Raw genomic sequence first — 21,515 nt, 5'->3', positions numbered from 1 at the left:
CTTTTACACTAAATTTTAACAGCTTCTTGCCCCTGTGAATTACCAAGACAGATCAGCTGTTCTAACAACTAATAAAAGAAAAGAACAGAAAAAAATGCAGAGTCAACAACATAAATAGACCCCAAACAAAAGTTAAAAAGCTTCAATCTTCCATTCCAATCCATAGCTTGTTTTTCTGTCTAGGGACTTGGAAAGCCTTCAAATCAATCATCACACCCGTGAATCTCTCTTCAATGCAAAACTCCAAACTACATTCTGCCAGAAGGACTCTTCACATGTCTTTGTTTTGTATGAAAGAAAATTCCCCTCATCCCTTCGATTACCCAATTGTTTTTACACCATACAAACACTTCACGGGCTGCTTGCCTCTAAAAATATCAGATTTCTTCGACTATAATATGAGCTTCAAAGACAGGCCATAGAGTAGTACTAGATAAGCTTATATAGAAGCTTCTCTCCTCTCCAATTTTACCATGGATCTAAGGGTTCTCATTGTACTTCTTACAGTTCTCTCTAATGGATTATTCTCACTTGCAAATGAACCACAACCCATCTCTAAAATCACTGTAATGGGTACTGTTTTCTGTGACACTTGCTCCAACAACACCTTTTCTAGGCACAGCTACTTCTTACCAGGTAAACCCAAAAAAACCCATTTCCTAAATGCCAATTTCATGTTCTATTTTTTCTGTCGAAAAATAGAAGATTAATTATTCTATGTTTTGATATCTGATCAGGTGTGGAAGTGCACGTTAAGTGCAAATTCAAAGCAAACTCAACAACAAAAGAAACAGTATCCTTCTCAGCCAACAGAACAACAGACAGATATGGTGTTTATACATTTGAAGTTCCACATGTTGATGGATTTGAATGTAGAGAAAGTCTTGAGATTGGATCCTTTTGCCAAGCAAGCTTGCTTGGGAGTTCGTCTTCTTTGTGCAATGTTCCTGGTCTGAGGGGCTCAACAGAACATATGGCAATAAAGTCCAAACAAGCCAATCTCTGTATTTACAGCTTAAATGCATTAAGTTATAGACCACCCAAGAGATATAGTGCCCTCTGTAGACTTTACAGAGGGGAGGTTCCAATCTCTTTAAATTCCTCAGAGTTCTTTTTGCCATATTATCCACCATTTGGTTTTCCTTTCCCACCTCTTCCACCTTTGCCTTCATTTCCCTTGCCACCTTTTCCACCTCTGCCTTCATTTCCTTTGCCTCCTTTCCCACATCTGCCACCTTTCCCTTCATTCCCTTTGCCCCCCTTTCCTCACCTTCCACCTTTCCCTTCATTGCCTTTTCCACCTTTTAACCTTCCTCCAATGCCTTTCCCAAACCCACCACCAGCTTTTCAATTCCCATTTCCACCTTTCCCTCCCCTTACGCCAATCCCATCTCTTTTTACACCTCCTCCACCACCAGCTCTTCCTTTCCCATTCCCACCATTCCCTCCTCTTCCACCAACCCCATCTCTCTTTACACCATCACCTCCACCACCAACTCTTCCTTTCCCATTCTCACCTTTCCCTCCCCTTCCACCAACCCCATCTTTGTTTAGACCATCTCCTCCTGGTTTCTCTCTAAGAGATCCAAGATCTTGGTTTCCTTTTCTCCCTCCATTCCCTCCTAATAATCCACAGAACCAACAACCATGATAATGGTTTCCCTTGGTTTTTCCCCTTTAGAAAGGATAGTTATACTCTATATGTCACACAAGTTTGTTCTCATGTTCAATACCATAGGTGGAAAAATTACAATATCTTTAAAATTGTGTTACTGTTTATGAAATTTGGTTAGAATGTACAGTGAGCTGCATCTCTTGAAATCCATGGGAAACCTCCTAATTGTTAATGTATGCTCTAAAAGCTAGTCATTGTTGTAATGAACTTTGATTTATCAATGGAATTCATGACATTTAGTGGGTCACCTTAAAGGAATGTGTGATGTGCTTTTAAACTGACACGTGTTTGTTCTTAGGTAGCAAAGTAGGAATATCATGCACATGGATTTACAGATCCTAAGGGGCAAGGAGATGTGATATTCCAGCTTTTTGCAGACTTAAAATGTTCTTGGTTGGGGTTGAGACTGGACATCTCTTCTTATATACAACCAGCAACAGGCCTTGCCTTCATACATGGATTGAGATGGCTTATCTTGGCCACTAACTTAGTAGGCCCTAAGTAGGCCGCATGAGTGCAGTGAACGGTTCACGCATTGAACATGATAATTTATTCTACAAAAGCTCGTGGACAAGGAAAAAGGATAAGGCTATTTTACACAGATAGTAAGTGTCCACTTTTCCCTCCCATTCCACCAACCCCATCTCTATTGACACCCTCTTCTCCACCACTAGCTTTTCCTTTCCCATTCCCACCTTTCCCTCCCCTTACCAAATCTTGGTTTCCATTTCTCCCCCCATTCCCTCCTAATAATCCACATAACTAACAACCATGATAATGGTTTCCCTTGGTTTCTCCCCTTTAGTAAGGTTAGTTACACCGATTTGTTATGCAAGTTTGTTCTCACGTTCAATACTATAGGCGAAAAAATTCTAATATTTTACATTTGAGTTAGATTGGTGTTACGGTTTGTGGAATTCGCTTACAATGTACATTGAGGTGCATCTCTTGAAATCCATGGGAAATCTCCTAATAACATTCGGGAAGTGATATTTACGCCCCTTTTGATCACCACCAGGGACACCCAATGTCAGTGTATCAATGACAAAAAGGGGCCTAATGTACTTGATGTCAGAAAAATTCAGGGGCTTTGATTGCTTCGTATACTGTGAATGGGTGTCGCTGGTGATCAAAAGGGGCTTAAATATCATTTCCCTAACATTCTGGAATGTATAAAAGGGCAATTTGGTTATGAAATATATGTAACAATTTGACAGTCACAAATCATGTCCTCCCATGACATCTAAATAAATATTATGAAAACCCGGCATCGAGCCATCGAAACTTGATTGTGTTCCATTCCCCAGGAGATGAGGCAGCATGATTTACACGTTTTTGGCTGACCCTAGCGCTCTTTCTATTCTATCTCCCTTCTCAAGGGAGTGTACTTTAGCCACGTTCCCAAGATCGATCCCCTTCTTTAGGGACTTTTCATACACTGATTTTCTTTCTAGCCTATCTCTCTGCTCTTTCGGCCAAGGTACTAATAGTGATTATTATAAGGGTAGTGATAAATCGACTTCCAAATGTCTTAAATCAACCCCTATATCTCTTTCTCTCTCCTCTGGGTTAGAGAGAGAGAGAGAGAGAGAGAGAGAGAGAGAGAGATAGATAGGGGTCAATTTATTACTCCCCTTATTATAAAAGTCAGAACTTTTAGGTGCTATTTGGATTGCAAGAATTTTGTGGAAAAGTTTGGAAAGGAAAAATATCTCTAAAATTTCCTAATTTTTTTACACAAGAAAAAAAAGAAAACTTGAACAAACCCTATTCATTTTTTATTTAGAGGGACCTTTAATTTATGAGGATATCCTCTAAATTAACCATAGCCATATTATTTTCCTATAGATTGCAGAAAGAAAAAAATTTCTCGAGAAAAAATTCCTCAAAAATGTTTTTCTTGCAATCCAAACAATGCCTAGGTATTTCTGAAATGTCTATTTTCCTGTGTGGATTATGAATTAATGACAGAACCTGCAAAAGAACTACTTACATTTTTCTAACATCGAATTGAAGTACCCAAATAGCAGTTATAAACCTTCCTATAAAGAAAAAAAATTAGATCTTAGAAGCAATGGAAGGAGAAGTGATTTTACTTAATTACTGTCTTTAAACTTTAAATTTTTATTTTAATTTCTTTGCACCAAGTGCAATCAAACCCGACAATTTAATTTCTTGGCACCAAGGTCAATCAACAATACTTGTATTGGAGGGATCTCCCTAGATATATACTAAAGGCGCAATGAGATGAAACGGTATGGGGATTCCCCATCTTCATCTTAAGGCCTGATCATGTTTTTTGTAGGTCTTCAAACTATTTCAGTCCTTGTTGTGTTGAGAGCTTGTTTGCACCCTAGTCATTTGGCTTTTCTTTAATGAATCTTTGGGTCTGATTGGGGCCTTGGTGCAAAATTCCTGGTTTTAAATAAAAGCCGCGACAAAAAATTAATTTTTTTTCCTCTTTCATGGTGGGTAAGTTAAATTGAATTCAATCACTGTGCGTGTGTGGATGAAGATCGAGTCATAGTGAGCTTTGTGAACTTTGAGGGATCAAGATTGAAAGAATTAACAACAGAGATTCTAACAATCTCCTATCTGTTCTAAAAACAAACCATTCAGCAATGAAATCAGTAGGGACAAATGTTCAAGATGGAAAAGACCCACAAGAGTTAATACAAGCTTTTTTCATCTAAGGCTCAAAATCGATGTAAAATTAGTTTCTACTAGAAATGGGCATTTTGATAATTTTTTACGAGATAAGGGTATATTGGTCATTTCTTATAAAATATACTAGTAATTTTGTATTTTTTTATGGTATTGGGGTATTTTGATCATTTCTTATGAAATATAGGTGTTTAAGACTTTTTAATTTTTCTGTTTTGATTCCAGGAATTTTCTGGAAAATTTTTGGGGGGAAAAACATTTCTAACTAAACTATTCAAGCAGTCAACCATTCACACGAAAACCGTCGGGGGAATAACATCTCCCCATGAAAAAAAATAGGGAGATGATTTTTTCACCCCCTTTAGGATGGTACACCCCAATTTAAATTTTACGTGAATGGTGGGCAGACTTTAACGCTTTTTGACGCTAAAAGGGTGGTGTATCCATCCTTTGGGGGGAATATCATCTCCCAAAAAATATTGAATGGAATATTTGTGGGGGCCTGTTGTGACTTGTGAGTTATGAGCTAAATATGGAGAGACTTGAGAGAGAGAGAGGTGGGGGGTGAGTGGTGAGGGGAGCTTGAAAAGCTCTTAAAAATTAGAAAAACAAAAAACCAATTGATAGTCCAAAACCAATTATTGGACTTTTGAATCCAATAATAGGTTTTGGCCAGACAATCGGTTGTTTTCACTAGTTTTTAGGATTTGTTTTTATGCTATATCTGCCCACTCAATTCTCTCTCTGTTTGGTTGCTTATTTTGGGGGGATTGTGGGAGTTTCAAATGCTTGAGATCTTCCAAAGATCTCCCCAAAATATGTTTGGTTGTCAATTAGACATTTGACCATTAGACAACTTCTAGACATCATTATTGCATTTTATCCTAGGTGGTGCCTATGTGGCGGAGATGTGTCCCCCCCAATAATTTTCTCCCTTTTTTTCACCAAAATGGAGAAATTTGTGTGGGGAATTAGGAGAATCTCTCTTGTGTTATTCCTTTTCTCTCTTCCACCCTACATTTTCATGATACCACCCTACATTTTCCACTATTTTTCTCATGCAACCAAACACCACTCACAAATCTCCCTCCTAATCTTCCATGCTTGTCTTTTTCTCTTTGACTTCTTTTTCTCCTTCTCAGCTCCTTGAACACACAACGTTGGACCCACAAATATTCCATGGAATGGAATAATTTTTCATGGTTGCCGAACATGGCCTTAGGATTTTCTTAAAGAAAATAGTTGATGATATTTAGGACAAGGCATCCACGTGGGAGCCAATAGATAAATTAAACGTGGCAGTATCTTCTGTACTTATTATATTTACATAAGGCACAGAAAAAGTCATATAAACAAATAGTTTTGTGGGGAACTAATGTGACTCCCTTGTTTTGTGACTCTTTTTTTTTTTGGTAGGTAAGCTGGGGTTAGGCAGGACCCCGACCAGAAATATTAAACAACAAAAACATTACAAATTAGGGGGGCCACGAGGGCAGCAAAGGCATAGAGCCAGCAACAACAATAAAGAAAACCACATTACAGTCTGGTGAAGATAGCTCCAGAGGAGTCTAGAGCAATTTGGTCCAGGAAATCTTGGATAGGGGAAGGCCGAGGCGAGCTCCCATCATTGATCAGCAGGTCTAAGTCTTCCCCTTTGGAGGGAAAGTCAATTTTCGAGAGTAGATCAGCAGCAGCATTACCCTCTCGCCAAATATGGGATATCCTCCACGCATTGAAGTTGAGAAGAGTCTTTTTTATTATAGCAAGAGTAGGGATAGCCTTCCAGGTGCATTGGGAATTACCATTGATCATATTGACAGCCGAGGAAGAGTCAGATTCCAACCAAACATGAGGGAAATGGTGTCTGGCTGCAAGCTGAATTCCCCTGAGCAGGGCCTGGAGCTCTAACAGGTAAATATGATGATTTTTTACTCTGACTGAAAAAAATTTCAGACAGTTGCCTTCTGGGTTCCTAATGAGACCACCCAACCCGCCAGAATCATTTAGAAGAGAAGCATCCGTGTTAATTTTGACCCAAGCAGGAGGGGGCTTGACCCAAGAAACGAGTTTTGGGGTCGGATCTTTTGGATGGCAGGGGAGGTTAAAGAGCGCTGCGCAACAGGAGCTATTCTGGTTTGGGACATCATTTCTTTGCAATGCAACGAGTTTGGATTTAACCAGAGACAGAATATGAGACAGAACATGTTGCTTGTGCTTACCAGGTTTGTTATGGGCTCTCTCATTCCTCTCAGACCAGATAGAGAAGATCGTGGCCTGGAAGAGGAGCCTAATGGCTGTACTTAGCTGACCATTTCCCTTGAATTTGGATCTAATCCATTCTTCCTCAAGGTGTAAATTTAGAATTTTCCTTTTGAAGTTCAGATTCCTCAGAATTGTTCCCCAAATCCACTTAGAGAACCCACAATCGAAGAAGAGGTGGTTGGCAGATTCAGCACTATGAAGGCAGAGGAAGCAATTGGGAGATATCTGAAGACCATGCCGGATTAGTCTGTCATTGGTTAAGAGACGAGAGATGATGGCTTGCCAGCAGGTGAACGCATACTTCGGAATATTACCAGAGAACCATACTGAATTGTGCCAGGGAACTCTGTTGGAGAGTAATCTGATGGTTTCCCAAGCCGATTTTAGAGAAAAATGGCCACTAGGGTTCGGCATCCAAATGGCCGAGTCTTCATCTGTATGGTTAAGAATAGAGTTCTGCAGGATTTTCTTCAGGTCATGGTGGGTTGGAAGGTCAAAGACCTGGCTCCATTCGCCATTGAAGAGTAAATCGTTAACAGAGCAGTTAGCGGGGGTGTTATTTGAGAGGGCGACAATAGAAGTTTTGTTGCGGATGATCCCATCCGGGTGCCAAGGTTGGTTCCAGAAATCAATCCCAGTACCTTTCCCAATAGAATAGCAGACAAAAGGCTCAAGGAGGCTTCTGGCTTGAATAATGCCTCTGAAACCCCAAGAGGGTCTGCTAGGATTTTTCATGAGCCATAAATTACGGCTTCTAATATATTTTTTACGAACCCAGTCTGCCCACAACGATTTTTTACCAGCAGCAATGTTCCAGAAGAGTTTCATTTTGCTAGCTTTGTTCAGATCTTGCAGCCTCCGAATCCCAATACCCCCTTCTTCCTTGGTTAGACAAACAGTTTCCCAGGAGATAGGGTGGTAGCATTTTCTTAAATCAGAACCAGACCAAAGAAAAGTTCTGAAAATGCGCTCAATTTCGTCCATGGTACTTTGCGGAAGAGTGAAAGCAGCTGACCAGTAAAGGTGCAGGGAATTCAGAACAGATTGAATCAGCTCCAGCCTCCCTGCCCGGGATAGATGCCTATTGTTCCAGGCAGCAATTCTTTTTCTGATTTTCGAGATCATAGGCTGACAATGGCTAGATCTGAGCCTGGAGGGGACAAGAGGCAAACCAAGATAACTAACAGGAAATTTTCCTTCCGGAATTCCCAGAGATTGAGAGATGGCAAGCTTGAGATTCTGGTCCCCACCAGAGAAAAACACCTCACTTTTGAGAGAGTTAATGGAGAGACCAGAGCATTTGGAGAACTTTTCAAGACAAATGTTAATATTACTGGTAGTTAAGAGATCAGCACTAGCAAAAAGAACCACATCATCAGCAAAGAGTAAGTGGCTGATGTGGAGATCTCCTCTAGCAAAAGGAGTACGAATGAGATTAGAATGGGAAGCTTCATTGAAGATACAGGAAAACATCTCCATGACAATACAAAAGAGCAAGGGAGAAAGAGGGTCGCCTTGACGTAACCCATTGGCAGAAGAAAAGAATCCTTTTGTGACTCTTGTCAATGGCACATTGGCACTCCATACTTTATTAACCACTCTTACGATTAGTGGTGAGAGAGTATATTGAAAAGGGAAATGATATCAGCACAACCATTTTTTATTTTTATTTTTTTTATAATTGCAGTAACACATCTTGGTCTTTTAGTATTTAAAAGGCTGTCAAAGGTTTATTACAGTTCTCAAAAAGCTCTCACAAGTCAATCAAAATAAGACAAGGTGAGTTTGTGCAACTATTAAAACATGGTAGTGCCAATATCAGTAGCCATTGAAAATTTTAACAACCTTTGAAACTAATTTAAAAAGCACTAAAGAGTGGAGTCCCATTATTGAACCAGGGAGTGCGGATATCAATTCCTGTTTTTGTATGATAGTACAACAAACATTTGCTTAAACGAGCAACACTTGATACTACTATTGTTTATAAAACCTTAGTTTCCTCATTTTAAAACCTTCAATTCTACTGATCCCAAGGAAGGCCTATCAATTGAAGGGTTGTGATTAAACAGAGAGAGGACCCACCATGCAATATTGTGGATGTGATTAGGTAGAGAGTACGGAAAGAGCCACGCTATAGAATGATCCAAACCGTCCATGTGATGGGCCATAACTAGGGGTGTAAACGAGCGTTAAGCTCACAAGTGAGGCTCGGCTCGGGCTCGGTCAGGCTCGGCCAGGCTCGCGGCTCGCAAGCCTGCCTTATCGAGTTTTAAACTATGGGGGGTGGTCCTAGTAACAAATGGGGTTCCAAAAATGAAGTGACATATTTTGCCCCTCCTTTCACTCGATGGACAACCCTTTTAATGTATATATTAATATATAATATATACATATATTTAAATATATTAAATTCTTAACGAGCTTTTTTCGAGCCTAAATTCTTAAAAATTAGGTATTCAGGGGTATTCCTGTGATTTAAGTAACTGACAAGGGTTCTTTTACATCTATTGCTATGAATATAATACTTGTGGTAGCACCGTAGCAGCCACCAATGAGACGTTAGGGGGAGCGGGGGCGGAGAGTCGAGGAAACGACAAAAAAAGTGAAACCGTGTCGACACGAGCCACCTTGCTCAGACTTAATTAAGCAATTATGACAATTTATGTACGGAGTTATTTTCTCAATACCTTTATACCCACGGTCAGATTTCGGCTCACGTCCAATCACGCAGAGAGACAGACGCCTACTTTTTTTTTACGAAAATACCCCTGTATATTTTGAGATAAAAACGATTAAGCCCCATGCGGGAATCGAGACCATTCATCTTTAAGACCATCGTGCAATCAACACAGCCCATTCATTCAACCGTTTAGCTATTCTTGGAAGAATCCTAATTCCCTGTTTGTTTAGGATTTTGAAAACAGATTATTCGACTCCAAATTTAAATATAAATTTGAGTCCTATAATCAGTTTTGGACTCACAATTCGGTTTTCAAAATCCAATGGCTCTGTTTGTTTAAGAATATGATAACTGATTGAGAGTATAAAATCAATTATTACGTTAATTTTGAGTTTTGGAGTGACAAACGCTAGTCATAATTTCAAACGAATGGGCTAAAAACAAACAGAAATTAAAACAGACGTATACGTTTTATGCGTTAAAACCCCACCAAAATTAAAGGAAAATGATATCAGCACAACTTTGTTTTGATATTTTCACTAACATAACCCCAATTCTCAAAAAGCTCTAACAAGCCAATTAAGAAAAGACAAGCAATTACAAATAATAGTGGCTATATCATTTCCCAAATTAAATGATGAAAATTTCTTTTTCTGACTCTCACCTAATGACCTGTATTACCCAACACGTGAAGTTTTGTTCAACCAAAGCAGATGAAAACGCAAGGGCAAATGGGTCAAAAAAAAAGTCAGAAGACAAAAGCCAAAGCTCGCATTAAAAAGGACCCACTCCAAAAGAATACCTTTACCTCTCATGATATCAATCAGAATCTCCCAAACAAAACATTCCCAGTATGTCTCTATATATTCCTCTCACCATCCCCACATAACTATATACACGTTACCCAACACATTCAATGCCCCTCTCCCTCTCCCTCTCTATGTCTATATTCCGCAACACCACTCTCAGCTCATTAAATGGAAGAAAAAGAAACCCAAAACGAACCAGAAAGCAAACAAATCCACCTCTGCAATTTTAGCAGGAGACGGAAGAAACTGAGAGGGGATAAAGGAAAGTGTTTGCATATTGAAAAGAAATGCTCTCGCCACTGGAGAGGGGAACACCGTTATTAACGAGGCAATCATCGTAGTGAAGGCGTTTGAAGATCGTAGGGTTTATCATACGTGCGGAGCTGAACCAACCACACCGTAGATGGATTCCAGAGATGGCACACCCATTCGCACACGTGTTTAAGATCTCAACCGTGTAGGTTGGGATCCCATTCGGTAGTGGTTTGGTGGGCCCCTGATACACCATTATGTCGCTCTTGCTGCACGTCTCCCCGATCCTGTTTGTTTCTTCAGCTGTGTACGTACAGAGAAAAAAAAGCATCAGCATGTATACAGAGTCTGTTAACAAAAATACGCTTTTTACACGGCGTCAGGGATCCCCAAATGCTAAAACGACAATTCTACCTTTTCTTTCATATACCCTTTTGCTTTTAAGAAACTTATACTTCCACCCTCTTTTGTTTGTCTTTTCCTCATAAAGATGAGAGTGTTGTTTTAGCCTTTTAGGGTTCTGATATTGTCACTGACTTTTTTTGATAATTGCAACAGCTTACATTGTCTTTTTAATTGGTTTTGAGAGCCTTTTGGGTTTTTTTTTTTTTTTGGAATTCTAATAACAGATGGTGCTTTAGTTCAATTATCAAAACATGATAGTGCCATTATTTGTAGCCTTATTTCAAGGAAAAGTCAAGTAAAAGCAGGGAAAATTGTAGTTAGTTCTCTATCAAGAAAAGATAAACAAAGGGAGTGGAACTGTGGAAGGACTGGAAAGGAAGGGCGGTTGAAATATATGGCACAGAACTAACGTGCACCGGTTTACAACCTGGAAGACCATGAAATAGAAAAGTAAATTTTTTTTATTATTAATCACACGATTCGAGAAGCAGAATAGAAGTTGAGCATCCGGAGCATGTTAGCAAAACCAATGAACTCTTATCTTTTTAGACTACATTTTCAGCAATAAACTGTGCACGCGAGCTATTGGCGCATGTTAAGCAAACACCAATATTCCACAAATAAGAAAATGAGCTGCCGGAGCATGTTAGCAAAACCATTTTCTATTGGGAGATGATTTTGTCACCCCTGTAGGATTATGCGCTCCCTTTTTAACAGAATTGTGGGCAAACTTTAACGCTTTTTGACGTCAAATCACGTTAATAGGGGAGCGCATAATCCTACAGGGGGGGGTGAAATTAGAAAAGAAGACTGTAGGATGAACGGTTCAGATTTTATTTCTATTTAGGCCCAGATGTTCCCGATTAGGAAAACAATGTGGGTTTTCTAATCCTTGTTTACTTTTTCTTTATATATATATTTTTCTTACCGCGGTCGAGAAGTTTGCGGTTGATGAAAGTGGAGAACGAAAGACTTCTTTTTTCCTTTGTCGGCCTCAACTCGAATGGAACCTGGTAATGCAGCAGAGCTGAAAAAAAAAAAAAAAAAAAAGTAATGTAAGACAAACCAGAAGACAAAGAGAAAAGAAGATTGTTGGTAGATGGCCATTTATGTCGAAGAAAGTGAAACCATGCAATTTACACATCAACTAACCGACCAGCAGTAAAGAAAAATATTAAAAAAAAAATGGAGACGAATATCAGAAAGTGGAGAATCTGTAACTGTTAGAACGTAAAAGTGTATTGTTCGTGGTTACATACCGAAATAGAAGAATAGAAGAAGCCCGATCAAAAACAATGAGAGAACGATTGGACGCCTTGAGATAGCCTGCATTGCTGGAAAAAAAGTAATAGAAGAATCGAGAATCTGTGGATTTTGACGAAAGTAGAAGAAGAAACTGGTTATCAGAGCAGGAATTTCAGATCCTGAAACCCTAAATCGCCTTTTTATTCAGTGGAATAGCTGAAGAACTTTGTGTTTGGCTTTTCAAACCCTAGTTCAAAGTAGATCCAAAAGCCAGTCGTGGATTACAGGTGAATTTCTTCAGTATAGGTGTTTGAAGATCGATCTTTCAAATCCGAAACCCTAACTGAGAGTTTCTGAAGAATTTCGACTGTAATGATATGAGAATATCGATCTCTGTTTTGTTTTGAGATTTGGAACCTTCGAGAACCGATAGCTGCAACATAAAAAGATCTAAATCAAAACTCGGAAGCTAAATGCCTAAATCTCAGCCTGTTATAATAAATTCTCAGGGTTTGAATAAAACTAGAGCAGGATTTCGCTTCAGATGCGGAAAATCAGGTCTAAATCTTACTCTCTGGTAAGAGAAAAGAAAAACACGGAGAAAGAAACTTTAGAAACAGAACATTACGAGATCGCAGTTTCTGTAACACTTGAATTGGAAAAATAAATTCTCAAAAAATACTCTACTTTCAGAAAAGAATTTCGGCAAATGCGCCTTTCTATAAACGGATCGGATCCGCGTAAAGTTGAATTTCCTTTAAGAACTCTGTCTTGAAAACACCAGACATCATCGAGAACCGAAAATCGTCAAAAGAGAAAATAAACAACGCGTTTCGGAAGAGAAGATACTGCAGAGATCAGAAACAAGCACAAAAATGGAAAATCCACAGCTGTTTTTTTAACTTTTTTAACTTTTTATTGTAAGAAAAGGAGACAAAAACTATAGTCTCTAGGTTTTTTTTTTTTTTTTTCGAGGTCCGAGATCGAGATCGTATGAAAGTCAATCGAGTTGCAGAGAAAAATCAGAAACTTAAAAAACTTGAAAAATCAGAAAAAAAAAAATGCTTCGTAATTTCTAAAAGTACCTGTTCGTCTCGTGATCGCACCTTTGAATGCACGAGGAAGAACAGAAGAACAATCTTCGTTGAAACTCGTGCAAAAATGTAGAGAGAGAGAGAGAGAGAGAGAGAGAAACAAATCTAGGGTTTCAGAGGTTTTTATTTTTATCTCTTCTCCCGCTCGAGACCTGAACTCCGTTCAAATGGAGAATGTTTTTTGATAGCTATCTATACTCTTGCTTTTAGTCACGACTCAGGGGTATATTTGTTATTTTATTTGAGTTTAGGGTTGTAGTATTAATGTCGTCTTTTATTTATTTACAAATATATCCCTACGAGTTTTTACAGTTATTAACGCTCGAACTGCGCCGTCTCTGTTCTGTTCGACGTACTCGTTCCTTGTGCCACGTAATTAATTAAAGTGGGCGAGAGCTCTCCTTATGCTTTCTGTATTTGCCCAAAATAACCTCGATATAACACAAAAGTCTTCCACCTGAATTTGTTTGTCTTCCGCTTAAAATGATTTCTAAAAAAAGAGGTCATTTTTAGGAAAAGACAAACCAAAGTGGGTGGAAATATTAGAAAAGGGGGCTATGATATAATTATGAACTAATATTTCATTGCATTCTCCTATTTTGACAATTACAATCATCTCTTTACTATTTTCTTTCTAATTCACAATCATCTCCCAAATGTCTTTTAATTCATTTTTACTAATTTATCGCTACTCCTACGATTTCTTAATAACACCCCCCTTGTCTCCCCTTAATCTTAGGTGCATTTTACTAAGTAATAACAAAATATTTATAAATTTATGGTAGAAAGGCACTTTGAAAGCTATTCATCTAATAGGAGAATGGTCAAAATGACCATTAATTTTGCGAAAGAGAAAACAAAGAAAAGGAAGAGGAAGAGGAAGAGGAAGAGGAAAAAGATTCAGTCATGGCGAATCGATAAAAAATTGGGTTGATATATCTAAAATAGTAGTGCAGGATTCATCAATTCCTCAACGTAATTAACTAACCAAATTATATATAAGAATTAAAACATGTTAAGACTTACCAAAGCCCTATTCTTTGGAGAGCTGCTCCCCTCCAGACCCAGATCTATTGAGGAGCTCTGTCAGCCCTCGCAGAGGATACCTTTCAGAGGCTAGCCCAAAAGAGGGGCCACATGTTCCACTTGTAGGCCAAAAAGGGGCCACTTGAGGAATTGATGAATCCTGCACTACTCATCGATAAAAAATTCGTGTTGCATTGTTGATATATCATGGCGAATCGATAAAAAAATTGGGTTGATATATCAAAAAGATTGTGTTAAATGAATCAAAATCTGTTTTTCCAACAGATTCAATGAGGCTTTTCGATTTAAGCTAATTTTTTTTTTTTCTAAATTCAACTTGATTTTGTTGTTTCTACCCTTTTTTTTTTACAATTCAACTTGATTTTGGTCGATTAAGCCCCGTTTTTTAGCTAATAGAACACAATTTTTTGCTAATTTTCTATTTTTAAGCTCATTTTGCTTAAAAGTAAAAAAAGTGGGCAAAATTATCTTTTGGATCTTATACCGCCCTTAATTGGTGAACATTTTATAAACTAGAATTCTGAAGTCATTTAAGCTACTTAATGTAATATCTGGGAAATTTCATTAATCTTAGTAGTTCCTAGTTTCTCGCCACTCCTGCACTCAATCTCTCCTTAATTCTCCTTCCCTTTCACTTTTCCTCATAATTCACCTCCAAACCTTATACTAATTCTCTAATTCTCTCTCTCTCTCTCTCCTTTTTCCTCCAAGGGGGTTTGATGCAATGAATCGGACTTTTGTTTGTAAAACACATAAGAAAGGACAAATATTTCTAACACACCAAACCGATAGCTACTGATATTAGCACCACAATATTTTGATAGTTGCACTAACACAACTTGGCTTTTTTTATTTGGACGGCTGTCAAAATTTTATAACAGTTTCCAATGACAAGCAGAGTTTGTGCAATTATTAAAACACGGTAGTGCAAATATCAGTGCCTTCTAATACTTCCAAGCTTTGAGATTAGAGGGGTATCTTCGTTATTTCCTCGAAAGATTCGGGCAATTGAAAGAAAACAAATACATGCACGAGAGGAGCTTGGTACTTTTAACCAAAATCATTTTGCGATTGACACGTGCACGTGTGTAAGGCACTCTCTCTTAGACGTGCCTGTTGTCGCAATCACTCGTTTGGAGATGTTTAAGTCATAATTAATTCGCTTTTTATGTTTTCGTTTTTTAAGTTTTGGTCGGAGCTAATACTTACACCTACTTGTTTTGGTTGGTGCACCCCTTCTTTATTTATTAAATTTCGGTGGAGACCGACACCGAAATCACCCAAAACCGAAACGGTTATCTATTTCGGCCGAAATTTGGTTTTTCCCAAATTTGACCCCAAAAATCTGTTTTTTTTTTTAAAATATTAATTTAATATTTCACCGAAATTTCTGTACCTTAGGCTGAAATTTTGGTAATTTCGGCCGAAATTTAATATTGAATAAAATATTGGTTTTGGGTTTTGTACCAGATTTCGACCGAAATTTTAAACCTTGCATCTAACAATCGTTTTGAATTTTGGCCGAAATCTGAAATTTCCTCCGGACCGAAACCAAAACATTCCGAAACCGGAAATTTTGGCAATTTCGGTGAAATTTTCGATAAAAATATTAAATCTCTATTTCTTTACAGAATTTTGGCCGAAATTTCAATCTAAAATACCGACATTTCGAATGCTTCTCCCGAATTTCAGCCGAAATTTCGGTTTTGATGAGGACTGAAATTATACCCGAAACCGAAATTTAAAACCTTGCATCTAACATTGGTGTTTTAGTTCCTTGGCAATGTGGAAGAACCAATGAATAAAGATGGTCCCTATTATTTGGTGATCTAACATTCATGGACCCTGCATTGTAAAACCACTCTTAAACCCTTCATCTGTTTTCTAATAATTGCAATCTAATGGCTTTGAAATTTGAGGGGTATCTGCGTTATATCCTTGAAAATTTCAGGTAATTGAAAGAAAATAAATACATCCACGAGAGGATCTATCTTCTTCCTCTTAATCAAAGTAATTGCGAGATTGACACGTGTAGTGTCTTGAGCTACATGTGTGAAAGGCACTCTCTTAGACATGCTTCTTGTCGCAGTCACTAGCTGGATCAGTTATTAATACGACTTTATGTTCTCGTTTTAAGTTTTTTACAGCCACTTTGTTTTGGTCTGTACACCCCTTCCCATATTTGGGGTTTTGCAAAAGAGTGCAACCCACTATGCAATATTTGCAAAAAGAGTAACATAGTTTGCAAATTTGAAAAAAAGAGAGGAATGGCCTTTGGTTAAAGTTTGAAGAAATCAAAATCAAGATGTTTTAAATTTGAAAATGACAAAATTACCCTTTACCTAAAGAGAGTATGAGTGGCATTATGATCTTCCCACACCCCTTGTTCTTAGAGTTTTTTTATGTGGTATATAAGTATGCATAGTTCTGGATTTTTCAAAACACCATAGGATGATTATAAACTTTAGGCGGCAATTGGGCCGTGCCGGCACGGCGCACGATTGCTACAGTGATGTGGGCTGTGCCGGCACGGCACGAAGGGGTGGGCTGTGCCGGGCTAGGCTTGCGGGCACGAAGGCGTGGCCCGTGGCATGGCACGACCCACGGCAATTTTTTCTTTGTTTTTTTGTGTTTTTTTTGAAATTTTTAGTGTTTTTCTCAAAAAGACCCCTTGAAGTTAGAAAAAATGGCTAGTGAGAGGGGGTAATTTCTCGTGTTCCAAAAATACCCTTCTCAACAACTATATTTGGGGGTGCTTTAGGGATTACACATGTTTTTACCCAAATAACCCCCCAACAACTATATTTGGAGGTACTTTAGGGATTACACATGTTTTTACCAAAATAACCCTCCCAACAACTATATTTGGGGGTATTTAAACTCATTATATTACAAGTCTTATAAATATCCATCCCCCTCCCTTCATTTCTCACCCTCAATTACTCTCTTATTACTCTCAATCTTATTGCTCTCTCTTTCATATTACTGTCTCTAATCTTCTCTCTAATTACATCAAATTCTCTTATTACATCTAATTCTCTAATCCTTCTCTCTTATTATTTTTTCTAATCATTCTCTCCGTTACCCAGATGATCATAATTTTGCTTAACAACTCCGTGAGCGATTCAAACAAAGTTGAGGTATTTAGAATTTATTTTTTAAAATTTACTTATAGCCCATCTTTGTAATTTTTTTAAAATTGCCGGTTCAAATGACCACTATTTTCGACCAAATGAAATCATGGGAAATGATGAATTACTGAAGGCTTATGTAGGACCTTGTAGTACTAGTGGGAGTCAAGCTCCTAGTACTAAAACTTCTAGAGGAAGGAGTTCACAAGTATGGAAGTTCTTTACCATTGAAAAAAAGAAAGATTCTAAGGGTGTTTTAGAAGATACGGCTATTTGTAAATTATGTAAAAAAGATTTTAGTTGTGAGAGTAAAGGTAGAACATGGCACTTGGCAAGGCATTCTGCTGTTTGTAGTGCAAAGCATGAGTCATTAGACCCTAAGCAAACCCAATTAAGCCTCACTTCCAGTACATTAAGAACATTTTCTTATTCTCAAGATAGGAATAGGAGATAATTAGCATCATACAAGATGAGCAACCATTTATTATGGCCGAGAGTAAAATATTTGAAAAATATATTCAAAAAGCTCTAAATCATGCTTTTAAAAAAGTGACTAGAAATACTATAAAATCAGATTCATTTAAATTATTTATTGAAAACAAACAACAATTGATTTCAAGTTTTGAAAATTTTAATGGAAAAATTGTACTTACTTCTGATATTTGGACCAGTAAACAAAATGAAGGCTATATTTGTGTAATAGGATATTATATTAATTCGAACTGGATGTTAGAAAAAAGAATACTTAGTTTTACTCAATTAGAATTCCCGCATAATGGTCATTCTATATTAAAATCTATATTATCTACTATTCACGATTTTAAAATTCAAAATAAATTTTTTTTATTAGCTTCGATAATGCTAGTAATAATACTGCATCAATATGGTTATTAAAATCTCAATTGAAATCTATTTTAGATGGACAACTATTTCTTATTAGATGTGCATACCATATTTTAAATTTAACTGTACAAGATGGTTTATCGAAAATTGCACTACAGATAGAGATTATTAAGAATTATCTTCAATTTATTCAGTCTTCAGGGCATAGAAGACAAGAATTTAAAGCTTTATGTAAAAATTTTGGAAAAAACTACAAAAAATCCCCTTAGATATTAAAACTAGGTGGAATTTAACTTATAAAATATTAAAAGCATCATTTGAGTTCAAAACTATAATTACAACATTTTGCCAAGAACATATGCCTCCACCTTGTAATCATACTATATCTCTAGAATATTGGAACAATTGTGAAATTATTGCAGATTTATTAGAAGTATTTTTAAATGCAACTAATCTTCTTTCCGGTGTTTACTATCCAACTTCACAATTAATTTTGTGTCAAATATATAAAATTACTATTTATTTTAAAAACAATAGATTGAGATTGGGAAATGGAAGTCTACTTCGTAGAATGGAGGATAAATTTAGAAAATATATTCAAGAAATTCCTCCTCTATATTTTTTAAGTACAATAATAGACATAAGGATCAAGTTTCAAGGTTTAGAGGTCATTTTAGATGCATGCAATGAAAACGCAGGTATTGGATCTGGGCATAGTATATATGAGATTATAAATTTATTACATTCTATGTATGCATTGTATGGGACAAAACATGAACATTAGAAGACCGAGTTCTTCACAAAACTACCAACCTAGAAATAACCCACTTTGGTCACTAATAAATTAAAAAAGACCTAAAAATAGTGCTAGTACATCTTCTGATGAGCTATCATTATATCTGAAAAATGATTATTCAAGGTACCTTAGTCCTGATAAATTGGAGAGTTTTGATGTTTTGACATGGTGGAAAGAACATGAAAAAAGTTATCGAGTACTATCTGCCATGGCACGTGATCTACTAACCCCTGGTGTCCATAGTAGCATCAGAGTCTGCTTTTAGTGCAGGTAACAGGGTCTTAGATGACACACGGAGCAGAATGTCACCAAAAACAGTAGAGGTATGCGTCTGCCTCAAGGACTAGTTGGATGCAGATGATAGAACACAAGACAGAAGAGAAGATGACTCAACCGACTCACCTGAAGAAATATGAAGATTCAAATTTTTAAGTCGTTAATTTCTACTTGTACTTCACAATGTATTTGTACTTCATTTTTTTCTTTTTTTGTTGTATGTTGGTGGGTTAGAGGCAAGGTTCTATGTCCTCCTCTAATAATTTTCTATATTAACAAAATTTTAAGGTGCCGCCCGGGTTCCTGGATAAATATTCCGGGTACGATCGATCTTTGTTTTCAAATTACTTGCAATTTGACTTGCAATTTTTTCATAAATGACTAGCAAATTTTCCAATTTTTTCCAACAAGTGCATTCTAGGAATTCTTAGAAAAAATCTAGTAGAAAAAAAGATATATTCTCGGAATTCCGAGAATGCACTTGTTTGCAAAAAAATTAACCGTTACGTGCCGAAACGTGCCGGCATGGCACGCCACGAGTGGGCCGCGGGCCGTGCCGTGCCTAACCCCCACCCTTTGGAGTGCCGGCACGGCACGGTCCACGGGCCACGCTGGGCTGAGAATTTTCGTGCCGTGCCGGCACTGCACGGCCCGTTTGCCACCTTGATTATAAACCGTCCATATCTAATGGGGCCACAACGTAAATAGGTTGTGCCCAAAAAATCATTCCCATAAGATGATCCTCGCTTTCCGATCTATAGAGGAACTGCATTTTATGGAAACCTCCATAGATCGGAAGGCTAGGATCATCCTATGGAAAGCTAGGACCGTCCTATAGAAATGATTTTTTGGGCACAACCTATTTGTGTTGTGGCCCATCAGATGGACGGTTTGGATCATCCTATGGTGTGGGCCGTACGCTAGTTGTTGAAAATATCGAACTAAATGGGCTTATACCATATAAAAATTCTGATTTTAAAATTTGCACATGAATAATCAGTCAGTAATCCAATCCTAACACCTAAACTTATGTTATTTTTTTTTGTTAGAGGACTTTGAGCATAACTATCATAGGTGGAAATCACCTTAGGGTATAACGCAATGGCTAGCAACTGAATGGTTCGGATCAACTACAGGTGCGATGTATTAGGTCTTGGTTGTGTTGTATCGTGTGCGTCACATTATTTCAAGCATGTCTCTTGAAGGTGTCGTTATAAAAACAAGGGGTGTGGGAAGATCATAGTATCTCGCATATAAGAAGGAACAATACGAAAAGAAAAATAGTATCTCCAAAGACAAAAGTAAATTGCTCGAAAAATGGATTCATGAGCAAATTAGCTTATTTAAAAACCAACATTTTCATATGGTCTAAGCCCATTTAATTCAATATTTTCAAAAAGTAGTGTACAACCCACACCATAGGATGATCCAAACCATTCATTTGATGGGTCACAGCGTAAATTGGTTGTGCCCAAAAAAATCATTTCCATAGGATGTCCTGGCCTTCCGATCTCTAGTGGTTTCCATAACATGCAGTTCCTCGATCTATAGATCAGAAATCTAGGATCTTCTTATGGAAATGATTTTTTGGGGCACACAACCTATTTACATTGTGGCCCATCATGTTTGGATCATCTTATGGTGTTTTGAAAAATACTGAACTATGCATGCTCACATCATATAAAAACTCTAAAAGCAAGGGTTGTGGGAAGATCATAATGACACCCCTAACATTCTCTAGATAAAGGGTATTTTTGTTATTTTCAAATTAAAAACCATCTTTCACGTCAAGTTTACCCCATTTGCAAAATACGAACAGAGAAGCGAGGGTAGGCTCATTACATTAAAAGATATGGGAATGCCCATTAAGTAACAGAGCGTGAGAGCCAAATGAATTGAAAGATTCATGTTTGGTTCGGGAAGAGATCAAGGAAGTTTAGTTGTGAAATGAATGGGAAGATAATCTACTTTCATTAAGTGATTTCTTAGATAATCGAAAACAGAGGATCTTGAGTACTATTTGAAATTCAGAACCACTCCTTTTTTTTCCAAATTTGCAAACTATGCTACTCTTTTTGCAAAAACCCTTTATTTTTTAGCTGTATCATGCTGTTTTAGTTCCTTGAAGATGAAATAGCTTTTCCTTGAAAAAGAAAGGTAAAACGGCCTTATAAAATAAATAGTTCTACTTGTCTTCAAGGTCTTTTCCAGAAAATAGCCAATAGAGCTTCTTCCCAAATCAAGAACAAAGGAAAGCAAATAAGATATTTACTTCTACATTGTTTTTATTTGGAAAATGATGCCATTTCTTTTTTCCTTCTACTTAAAGGTTCCTT

General features: G+C 37.4%; 2 protein-coding genes across 2 annotated transcripts; one reads left to right on the top strand and one right to left on the bottom strand.

Annotated features, from left to right (window-relative positions):
* The first annotated feature begins 364 nt into the window (after positions 1 to 364).
* On the top strand, positions 365 to 1,920 carry LOC143861913 (uncharacterized). The gene is made up of 2 exons (XM_077372884.1): positions 365 to 636; positions 738 to 1,920. Exons 1-2 carry the CDS (start codon positions 474 to 476, stop codon positions 1,649 to 1,651), a joined length of 1,077 nt encoding a protein of 358 aa, XP_077228999.1. The 5' UTR covers positions 365 to 473; the 3' UTR covers positions 1,652 to 1,920.
* An 8,396-nt stretch (positions 1,921 to 10,316) lies between these two features.
* Positions 10,317 to 10,679, bottom strand: LOC143861630 (TPD1 protein homolog 1-like). Its single transcript, XM_077372521.1, has one exon. It carries the CDS (start codon positions 10,677 to 10,679, stop codon positions 10,317 to 10,319), a length of 363 nt encoding a protein of 120 aa, XP_077228636.1.
* Between the last annotated feature and the right edge of the window lie 10,836 nt (positions 10,680 to 21,515).

The sequence above is a fragment of the Tasmannia lanceolata genome, unplaced genomic scaffold (genome assembly GCF_043159265.1).
Source record: "Tasmannia lanceolata isolate RefF3 unplaced genomic scaffold, GAP_Taslan_0.1 ptg000037l, whole genome shotgun sequence".
NCBI classification, from domain to species: domain Eukaryota; kingdom Viridiplantae; phylum Streptophyta; class Magnoliopsida; order Canellales; family Winteraceae; genus Tasmannia; species Tasmannia lanceolata.
The sequence above is the reverse complement of the archived record's forward strand: the minus strand, read 5'-3'. Positions and strand labels throughout refer to the sequence as shown.

Coding starts and splice junctions, on each gene's coding strand:
- LOC143861913 (XM_077372884.1), top strand. CDS start 474: ATGGATCTAAGGGTTCTCATTGTACTTCTTACAGTTCTCTCTAATGGA. Junction 637..737: donor GCACAGCTACTTCTTACCAG/GTAAACCCAAAA, acceptor ATATCTGATCAG/GTGTGGAAGTGCACGTTAAG.
- LOC143861630 (XM_077372521.1), bottom strand. CDS start 10,679: ATGCTGATGCTTTTTTTTCTCTGTACGTACACAGCTGAAGAAACAAAC.